Here is an 11,177-nt window from a genome sequence, read left to right as displayed (position 1 = left end):
TCTATGGGAAAATGGTGTCAAAACATATGATGCCAAGGCCACAAAGATTTTTCCGATTGCTGCAACTTTATTGTGGACAATCAACGACTTCCCTGCATACGAAAACCTCTCTATGTAGGAGCACTAAGGGGAAGATGGCATGTCCATCGTGCGAGCAATAAATGGATTCGATGTGGTTGAAATACAGCCGAAAATATTGTTACATGGGTCATCGCCGATTCTTGCCACCGGCCCACATTTGGAGAAAGAAAAAGAGTCTTTTTAATGCCAGTGCAGAGCATCGTGGCCCACCAGAACAGTTGTTAGGAGAAGATGTACTCAATCAACTACAGAATATTCCAGACATTGATTTTGGCAAATCTACAAAGAAGAGAAAGCAAAGAGAAGATGAGTTAAATTGTACCAAGAGAAGCATCTTTTTTCAAAGGTTGTATTGGTCAAGTCTAAAGGTTAGGCATAACCTTGATGTAATGCACAATGAGAAGAACATATGTGACAACATCTTAGGAACTTTGATGAATATCGCCGAAAAAACTAAAGATCATGCCAATGCACGACGTGACCTTTCCAATCTCAATATAAGAAAGGAATTACACCTGATTCATGATGGACAATGTGTTAGTATACCACATGCTTGTTATACCTTGTATGGATCTGAGCGGGCAAGTTTTTGTAAATGGTTGCATGATGTTAAGTTTCCAGATGGCTTCGCTTCTAATATTGCAAAATGTGTGAGTCTTGTCGATTGCAAAATCTCTGGCATGAAAAGTCATGATTGTCATATCTTTATGCAAAGATTACTTCCCGTTGCAATTTGTGGATACTTACGACTAGATATACGATTGGCATTGACTGAGCTGAGCACTTTTTTAAAGAATTGTGTGCCAGAACTATCAAGGTTGATGTCTTACAAAGTATTCAGTCTGATATAGCCGTCATTTTGTGCAAGCTGGAGATGATATCTCCACCTACATTCTTTGATGTAATGGTCCACCTAGCCTATTATTTGCCACATGAGGCCCTACTTGGAGGGCTAGTTCAATATAGGTGGATGCACCATTTTGAATGGTATCTTGGAAAATTTAAGAGATACGTTAAGATTAAGGCTCGTCCAAAAGGTTCAATAGCGGAGGCCTATATCCATGTAGAATGCTTGAATTTTTGCTCCATGTACTTCCATAGTGTTGAGTCTAGATTCAATCCCCAAGAAAGGAACTTTGATACTGGGGGAGAAGATGGTGTACGGGAGGGACTCAATGTTTTCAAACAGAAGGTGCGCCCCATGGGTTTTGCATCACATCATCGACTAGACGATCACCTGTTCTTAAAAGCCAAATGGTATGTGCTTAATAATTGCAGAGATATCGAAAAATGCCTTAACTAAGTACCTTGAACTAGTGCCAAGTCTTCAATTATTTGATTAGTTAAATACCTCCCATCACCTATTGTTAATCACCAATGACGGGCTTTTGTCCAGTGAGCACTACATGCAGGTAAGTGAAGAGTACTCTGACAATGTCCACAAGATGCATGCGACAAAATTCCCAGATTGGTTGAAGTCACACGTATGTATTTTAGTTTACTGTTTGATAACTCATTCCCATCACGTGTTTATGCATCTTTACAACAAACATGGTTTTGGTTGATGCAGTTCTTTCTTCCCAACTGTGACAGATCAAAATCTACGTGTTGACAATCTTGATGCTGTTTCGGATGATCTCTGTGAACTTGCATGTGGTCCTGACCCTTGGGTTGCGTCCTATTCTGGGTGCATCATGAATGACGTTAGATTTCACACGAGGCAACGTGAAGAACATTGTTGGACCCAAAATTCAGGTGTTCTAGTTATTGGTGAACTGGATGGTCAAAGTGTTGACTTCTTTGGTCTTCTAATAGACATATAGGAAGTTTGCTACATGGGATGGCGCCGTGTGTACTTATTTAGTTGTGACGGGTTCGACATCTCCGATTCTAGACGAGGGATACTTGTAGGTGATCATCTAACTAGTGTGAATATGTCCCGTACATTTTATTAGGATGAGCCATTTGTTTTGACGTGCCAAGCTTCACAGGTGTTCTATCTAAAAGGTTGTAGCTTCCCTGGTCATTGGTATGCAGTACAAAAGGTTGTCAATAGAAATGTGTATAATCTTCCATCTGGAAACTTGATTGAAGGCGATGCTTCTGATGGTAGCGATGTTGAGGCGTACCAAGAAGATGATTCTTTTGAAGAATATGTATTGGCCCATGCTGATGACAATGGTTTGGGAGAAGCCATGCACAGGCTTGATGTTTAGCCCACTCAAGTTGATGCATCATTGATATTGGAAGCTGCTAACCATACGGTTGATGTTGATATTGTCATGTGTATGTGGTACAAATCTAATTGTACCATAGCATACGTTATTAATTTCGGCTGATGTTGATATTGGTTTGTGAGTTGTAAATGATATCTGAGAAAAATAAAAGTAATAGGGAAAAGCAACAAACTAACCATACGGCTAGACGAATCTCCTTTGTAAGGCTCATGCAAATGAGGGTAAGAATTCCACTTTGGTTCGTAGATGGAAATGTAGGTATTAACACATTCACATCTTCAAATAGACGTTAATGCAATATGTGCTTATATTTGTAGTCTGAGAGTGAGAGTGATGGGCATTTGGTTGATTTCTTCAAAGATGTAAGGTGGAGTAAGAAGAAGGGAAAATTTGTGACTCCAACAATAGAAGATCAATATGTGAGTGAGTTTGATTGAATAAGCCCAACATATTCCATGCCAAGTAGTTATACATGTATCCTTTTTATTCCATGTTAAGAGCAGTAATATTTTTTTATATTGCTAACTTGAATAAAACGAAATGGTTGCCAAGTTATCTGAGTTGGAGCCTGAAAAGTGCAACAAGGATTCTGCTGCATCAATCTTTAGGGAGGTATTGGGCCATAGGCTAGGGTATGTATGCAAGGGGGTTGGGGGAAATGGTTATTCCCGAGTCATCTCGTCAAAACTCTGAGGAAAGATTTGTAGCATTAACTCAACATGTAGATAAATGTGAGAAAGATGCAGAGTATTACAAGAATCAATTTGAAGCAGTAGAATGGAACGTAGTTCTATTGTTGGAGAAGCAAGCCGAGTACGACAAGTTTATGAGTCAATCCATGGAAAAACTTGTTCGCATAAAAATATCTGCAAGTGCACATAATCGTAACAAGTAGTAAAGTGTTTTAAAGAAAATGGATATCGAACTCATAGGGACTAATTATACTATTGAATACTGAAATTTGTTATATTAATTACTATTTAGAAAACCGAAATTTGAAGAATAGATTATCTAAATAAAACTAAAGAAAATAGCATTACAATCAAGATTATAAAGATAATAAGAATAGATCTAGAGTGTTTGATTTCACCTAGCAAATCCCACACAATTTATTCTTTCTTGTTATAGAATTCCAATTATCCCAAGTTGATGATAAAAATCCTTTAACTATTCAATATTTTATCTCGAACAATACTAAAAATATCTCCAATTAATAATTTCATATCTCTATGTGAATTAACTAATTGGAGACTCATTAAGTTCTTTGAATTTTTTCTTTAAATCACACTAATCACGGTAAATTATCTCTACTTTTGCTCAACTAATAGTGCTTAATCCTAGAGCTCTAATCACAAATCACATCTCGGTCTCATTGCAATTCAATAGATCGAGCAATAATTAACTAGAAAATTGCAAGCATTAAGAATAAGAAATAAACACTCAATCATGGAAATATTAAAAATAAAATAACTTAGAATATAAATTATGTGTTCAATGCTAGACTGCATCAATGTTCTAGAAAATTCCAAGCATTAAGATTAAGAAATAAATATTCAATCATGGAAATATTGAAAATAAAATAACTTAGAATATAAATTGTGTGTTCAATGCTAGAAAATAAAATTAGTTTATAATAAAACTGAAAAGAAAAAGAATAGAACTAGTATTCTTCGTTGGAGTCGGTTGATGAAGCATGCGACTCTTGCCTCCACTCTCCAGATCCGCCTCTTTGAAAGAAAACTTAAACAATAAACTCTGGAATAGTGAACTCTAAAACTCAAACTCTTTTTTTTTTTTAATTTCGTGCTAATGATATGTTTATATAGGGTAGAAAAGAAACCCTAATGTTTTCATGATTTCCGCCTAAACAGTCGCCTAACTTTTGGGACTTCTATTGACAGCCTCATATGCAATCCATGAGTCTGCATTTAGAAATCCTTACTAGAGACAAAGTTATAGCCCTTTAAGATATCTTTCTAACCCATCTAGAATCGTATCAATCGGATACGTGAGTAGAAAGTTATGATCGAAACACTCAAACATATCCGGGCTATCTCCTAGTGTATTCCAAACTTTGACTTCTTGTAGATTCCTTCTGTGTTTTTTTACTCTTCTTTTCTTGATCAAAATTACTTTCAAGCCCTTTGCTAGTTGTTGCACACAATGTCTTTTAGGTTGATCTTTTAAGTTGGTTGGTTAGACTGGTTACCCAATCCAACCGCTTAGAGTCTTGTCGCCAAGTCTTCTCGCCTAGGAGGTCAAATATATTGCTCATCGCCTAACTATTGTCGCCAATTCTGGTCGCCATTGAGTCACCTTGGTTAAATCTCCTCGGCTCTTTTCAAATCTCGTTGCCTCTCATCGATCTGGATCCGTAGCCTCTTCTTTTGTACCAAAATACTCTCCTTTCGCACTAAATCTTCTCATTCTTTCAAGTCTAAGAAAATAAAGGAAAATATATAGAAATAAAATAAAATCAGTGGTATTAAAGGAAATTTGATATTTTTCATAAATAAAAGAGTAATAAAAATCACATAAAAATTACACTTATTAAATACCCTCAAACTTAAGTTTTGCTCGCCCTCGAGCAAAGAAAAAAAAAACAGACAATTAAAACAAGTATTGGTTTGATTCATAAAATTTATTACCTCAAAGATTGCCTAAAATCTATAATTCAAAGGAATGATTCACGATCAATCAAGTCCCAAAAATTAATTCAAAACCCAATTTCACTGAATTATCCATCCTCACATTCATGCATACATTCTCACTTCATCATTAGCTCCCCGGATAATTTTATGCAAACAAGTAAATAAATAATGGATCTCTAAAAAATCCATAGGCTTACTTTTCAATTCACTCTCCACTAATATAGAACAGATAGTATCACTAGGGATCAATAGGTCTTTATTAAGCTTGTAATGCAAGGATAGGGTGAGGGCTACAAAGAAAATGTAGGGTTCAAACAAAGCAAGCGAACTTAAGTTCGAACACCAATAGAACAAGTAGAGCATTCTCACTTCTAGCACAAACATTTCTTCTCAATCATTGTGAATCTCTCAACATACCTCTCTTTATTGTACTTTCAAGTATCTCTCTCTTTACCCTTCTATTTGGCAGGTCGAACTTTCTTTCTTCTCTTCTCTTTTCTTTTTTTGTTTGACCAATAAATCATACATTTTTTACTGCCTTTGTGGATGACTTTCGTCAGCCTTTTCTTGTCGGCTACGCAGTAGATGAGTTGACTTTTCACACCCCCAAACTTATGATTTTGAAAATATGGCTATAATTAACTTTGCTTGTAGACCTTCTACCTCTCTTGCCTTTCATGCTCTTGTGAGTATGTGACTTTGTATAAACTTAGTTCTCTTGAAAGGTAAGGAAATCAGTGTTTAAGCTAAAATAGGGTAGGGAATAAGAGATTTACAAGAAAGAAAAATATAAGGCCAAAAATATAATTCAATAAAACTCAAAAGGGTGGCTTGAGATAATGATATTAAACAGGTAAGCTTGAAAGGCTCAATCGGTCCAAAGAATGCCTTAATCATTTCTCCAGTAATATTCTGTTTAGGATTTTGCTTCGAGTGTAATCAAACAAGTTCTAGAATAAGTTGAGGCCATACAAATTCACAAAATTCACATAAAATTTCTCTGTGTGTGCCAATCTGAATACATGCAAGTCACAATATAAGTTATACAATCAATGCAGAAGAATGACAGCAATAAGATTGAAGACATACTATTATAACAATGGCCCTTAACCTGATAATTTATTATAGATCATATATGTTTTTAGAAAATATGATGGAATATCCATACTGGACCATACCTTAAGCAATCTGAGGTCACGAATAGAAAATGTCCCGTCATCACTGCCTGATGCCAACATACAGCTAGCCAGCCTAATCAGAATCAAGGAAGTGCCAAGAGTGATGACCACATAAATATGTATGGACGTAAGGATTTTCTAATAGAGCAACAACCAGAACTATTAGCAACCTGTTCCACGATATGACATTCACATCTGCATTATGAGCCTTGAAAGATGCTGCTGCTGACTTCCCTAAACGGACATCCCATATTGCAATGGTCCCATCCACAGAACAAGAGGCAAACACATGAGGTTCTGTAGGGCTCCACTACAGGAGAAGAAATGGAACAAGAATGGTTACAAGTTTGAAAAAATAAAGGAAAACAGTTCTGCTCAAAGCACAAGATTCAACTGCATATTGGGAAAACCCAAACAACTATAGATTCATGGGTTAGCTATATACTTGTAGATCCTCGACACTCGCAGCATGACCAATAAATGGTTGGGTATCCACATTCCATGTCGCATCAGATGTAGGCTCCCACAGATAAATACAATTGTTGCACTTCACGCATGAAGAACATTATCAAAGCGTTAGACCATGTTAAATGCGTTAAACAACTAGTAATTAAGGTTCCAGTCTAACAGTACCAGATACAAGCCTTCCCGGAACAATAGGATTCCAGTCTATAGCATAGCCTTCATCTTTGTGCTTAAACTTAACTAATGGGGCCTGATTGAAATCTGACGAAGCCCCCTGGGCACCTTGTGTTTCTGATATTTCTGCTAAAGCATTCAGATGAGAGCTGAAGTCCCATACCTACAGACCATTATCATTTTTATTGTAATCTATATCAGGAAAATCAAATTTCAAGTTCACACATACCTACAGAGCATTATCATTTTTATTGTAATCGTGCCATAATTGTTTTTGTTAAGTAAAATGTCATAATAATTTCTAAGACTAGTGTTAAATCTCAATTATCTATTTTACCTTATCCTAAATACTCTGTCGTAAAACGGATGTTTTGGTTTGAAATGGAACAATTATTGAAGAAATGTAAAAATAGGAAAGTAATCTTCATAAAATGTTCTTCATTTTATGTTACAAATGGCAAGTTTATTATAGATAGAAGTTTATTAGCAAGTTTCTACTCCGCAAGTTTGTATGATTTCCAACCTCAACAACCAAGTAAATATGCAATGCAAACAACAAACATGTTGGCATGAAAATCATGAAAAACCCCACAACGTCACATGCTACATGGACAGCAAGACAGAAAGGCTACACCCAAAATAGGCATGAAAATCACGAAAAACCCCACAATAAAACGACATGAATTCTTACCTGCACGTGACCATTATCTGCCCAAGATGCGCATATATGAGCTACCTTGCGCAACTGGAAAAGCAAACAAGATAAATGAAAAGTTTAAGGTTGTGTTTGAATGTTGAAATGAGTTGAGTTGAGTTGAGATGATAAAATATTGTTAGAATATTATTTTTTAATATTATTATTATTTTGAGATTTGAAAAAATTGAATTATTTATTATATTTTGTATTGAAATTTAAAAATTATAATGATGAGTTGAGATGTGTTTAGGTTCCTAAATAGATAACGGGAGGAGCAAGCAATGTGGATCTCTGTTTTTGTGAAATTAGCAAAATGTGAAAAGAAACAAGATGTTGCCTGCAAACTCGGACTCCCAGATCCACCAAGCTCCACATCCTCATCATCCTTGTCACTATCACTACTGTCACTCTCCATATCAGAGTTTCCAGCTGCAGGTTTGGAAGGCACTAGCTCACGTCTTTTCCCTGTGATGTTGGATATTTTAAATATTCCAATAGAGTTCGAAGAAGCTTTCTTTTCTTGATAACTAGAGTTCCAAGAAGCTTTCTCTGCCCGTAGAAGAACCATGATGTAGAGATACAATGTACAAAATGTGATGAGAAAAGGACAAAGGACTATAAAAAAAGAGGTAAAAAAAAAACCTAAGTATTCCTCTTCCTAATATTCAGATAGATCTGTATTATAATTTTTCTTCCTCTGTAAACAAAAGGTTGTGCCTTGGTTGTATACAGGAACCACATTTGATACTATGGTAATCCTTTGGGAAATCTGTATTGCACCCTGGACTATCATAATCCTTGAGTCTATTAGGGAAACTTATTTGAATCCCGATGCAACTGCACTTTGTAGAGATCAATAACGACTTTACTCATGAAGAAGATTATACTGAATATATGGTTCCATAGCCATACATAAAAAGCAATATGAAACAAACCTTACCTGAGTACCTGCGACGAAATACATTGTTTGTGGGAACTCTGTTCGGACCAACCCTAGTGTATCGCATACAATATCGAAGCTGTAAAAGTGAACCACCTAGTTACAAATTAGGAACTAAAAAGACATACAAGGAAATCATGGCATATGGCTAATACGAATTGGGTCACCAATGAATTGAAGAAAAAGCACACAGAATTAGCGGTACCTAAGACAGGGCCAGCCAATATGGAAGGCGTGAAGTGAATTATAGGCCGAGGGGTCACACTAAAGCTCCTCGCCTTCCTCCAATTTGTCCACACCCAGTTGCCACACCTTTGCCGGCATCGAGGGTATCGAAGATGACGAAGACGAAGACCCATCTCCTTTGTCCGAGCCCTGCACGAGATAGGGATGGTTGGGTGAAAAGGTCGCCCAAAATGCAATTAAAACTAAACGATTGATTTAAGGCATCGAGAAAGAAAGATAGTTGAACCTTGCTCTTTCTCTTGATTTTCTTCGCGCTTTTGATGCTGCGAACCATTTTTGTACAGGTTGATGCAAAGCGGCACAATGGGAAGAGGCTTTCTGTTGAGTCGAGTCGAGTTTAGCTAAGATTTTACTCACATTTTCGAGACGGTTCTTTGCGCCAGTTTAGCAAACAGAACGAGAAGGTCCGGCATACAGCACCTTCTGGGACTAACCGAGAGAGAGTGAGAGCTATGCAGAGAGAGAATTACCTAGAGAGAGGGACTAACCGAGAGAGAACTAGCGTGGGGGAGAGAGAGAGAGAGAGAGAGAGAGAGAGAGAGAGAGCCGGGCAGTGTGTTGCTTGGTGGTCAGTGGAGGGAGACGGTGCAAGGTGGCTGGGCACGTTGGGGCACGGCGGTGAGTGCAATAAAACCGACGGTATGGCTTTGTGATAGGCAGTTTTCAGTTGCTGGATCCTTCTTGGTTTCGGGTGTGGTTTCAGGCCACTCCTAGCGGTGTAAGAGAGGCTCACGGTTGCGGTGGAGGAACCCAGAGGTGGGACAACCGTGCGGTGCAGTGTGGGAGGATCACGGTGGCAGTGGACTCCTATTGACTGCACTGGTTTCAAAGTTGCAAAACAGGGGTTGTTGGGTTCACAGCTTCGTGGCTTACAATGGAGGTCAAAGGGAGGCGCTGGGCGATGGTAGGGCAATTTCCAATCCGTGGAGGATGACCATTTAGCGCCCTCTGTGGTGGCTTCGGGTCGCAACAGAGAAAGTGGAGATGAGAGAGTTTCTAGCACGGTGGAGAGGAAACCGAGGCGGCAGTGATGTTCCTGGGGCTGTCCGAGGCAGCGGAAAGAGGCAGTGATGGAGGGTCCACGGTTGAAATAATATGTGATAGATCTTCCTAAATTTAATGGAAGGATTAACCACCAGATGGGGTCCAAATAAATTATTCAGCTTTCCCATTCATTCATGGGCTACGTATTTAATAAATTCTAATAGGCTGGATCTTGAATAAAAAATAAGTCCAATTTGCCCAATAAATATTTTTTGAACTTATAATTATTTCTCGAGCCCATTATCTAATAAAATGGGTAAACTTGCCCAATAAAATTAAGTGTATGTTTAGGATTAGGGTGAAAAATATAATTTATGATTTTAGGATTTAAATAATAAGTTTTACTATTAAAAAATTATTTATTGGTTGATAACTATATGTTTAAAGCAAAACAAATTAAAAAAAGTACTTTCTGATGTAGAAAAGAGAATCATTTGATTTTTTAAAGATTATGATCATATTCTTAAAAGTTTTAAAGTTGTAAGACCCTGTTGAATAACTTTTATGAATTCTATTGTATAGGTATTTTCGCATATTGACAATCTTTTAAAATTAGTATTATGTTCTATATTATTTGAAAAAGCACGTTTGAAGAAAAATATTTTTCTTCAAACGTACTTTTTAACTTATTTGAAATTAAAAAATATTTTAATATGTAACATCCAACCAATCTAATTGTGTCATTAAAGAGTTTTTAATGTTATTTAAACACTTTTTAAAACTCCTAATATAACTCCATTCATGCCTTAAATGGAATTTAACCAGCTTATTGGACTCCATAAAATCCATAGTCACCAGCAAATGATTTTTCAGGCCCACGGCTTAGCCAATATTGTCCAAAAATCTCAACTGGGCATCAAACAAAATTCACGGGTCCAAAGTACCATTCAGTTTAAAAAATGTAAACATCAAATAAGGGTCTTGATTAAAATCCTAGTAATAGTTTCTCTCAAGTTTTTACCTTAAAAATCCACCTAAAATAATAATAAGTAGAACTGTCCACATAAAATAATAATCTCAAATAATTAGTAAAATATAACTTTCCAAGGTTCGAGGTGTTCCACTAGTGTACTTTATGAGAATCATGAGGTACTCGGTGTTGGTCGCAACACGTTTCTTTAAGATAATAGCCAATGGTCAGATAGTGGAAGATAGAGTCCCATAAGTTAGATGCACATTAAAACAATTCACTTGTCAGCATCCACCCATGTTTGATGGTAGATTTAGAGCAACGGATGCACTGATGAACAAAAGGTGGAGTACGGCACCAAAAACCTGATGGACATGGCTGAACAATGGCTGTAGAGAGACTAGGAGACTACTCTAGCAATAATAGGGAGAAGGGGTTCCCATTCCTTTGGAGTGTTTTAAGAAGGCATTCTTGGAGCACTTCTTCCCTCAAACCCTCATAGAGACAAGAGCAAGATAGTTTGTAGACCTTACTCAAGGCACTATGACTGTTGA

At 37.0% G+C, this 11,177-nt stretch overlaps 1 protein-coding gene across 1 annotated transcript; it reads right to left on the bottom strand.

The window, feature by feature from the left end:
• Positions 1–4,023: 4,023 nt before the first annotated feature.
• Positions 4,024–9,694, bottom strand: LOC108992646 (glutamate-rich WD repeat-containing protein 1-like). The gene is made up of 10 exons (XM_035692632.1): positions 8,896–9,694; positions 8,629–8,798; positions 8,424–8,502; positions 7,821–8,032; positions 7,478–7,531; positions 6,780–6,949; positions 6,593–6,698; positions 6,318–6,457; positions 6,148–6,220; positions 4,024–4,755 (listed from the first exon to the last, which is right to left on the bottom strand). Exons 3-10 carry the CDS (start codon positions 8,488–8,490, stop codon positions 4,750–4,752), a joined length of 828 nt encoding a protein of 275 aa, XP_035548525.1. The 5' UTR covers positions 8,491–8,502; positions 8,629–8,798; positions 8,896–9,694; the 3' UTR covers positions 4,024–4,749.
• Between the last annotated feature and the right edge of the window lie 1,483 nt (positions 9,695–11,177).

This window comes from Juglans regia, chromosome 7, assembly GCF_001411555.2.
Source record: "Juglans regia cultivar Chandler chromosome 7, Walnut 2.0, whole genome shotgun sequence".
Taxonomy (NCBI): domain Eukaryota; kingdom Viridiplantae; phylum Streptophyta; class Magnoliopsida; order Fagales; family Juglandaceae; genus Juglans; species Juglans regia.
Note: the sequence above shows the minus strand (reverse complement) of the source record. Positions and strands in the feature narration are given on the sequence as shown.

Bases quoted from the DNA above. Each gene is read 5' to 3' on its own strand.
- LOC108992646 (XM_035692632.1), bottom strand. From the start codon at position 8,490: ATGCGATACACTAGGGTTGGTCCGAACAGAGTTCCCACAAACAATGTA. The intron at 6,458-6,592 runs GTATATAGCTAA...CTTCTCCTGTAG, and splicing joins CGAGTGTCGAGGATCTACAA to TGGAGCCCTACAGAACCTCA. The intron at 6,221-6,317 runs GTTGCTAATAGT...GATTCTGATTAG, and splicing joins AATGTCATATCGTGGAACAG to GCTGGCTAGCTGTATGTTGG.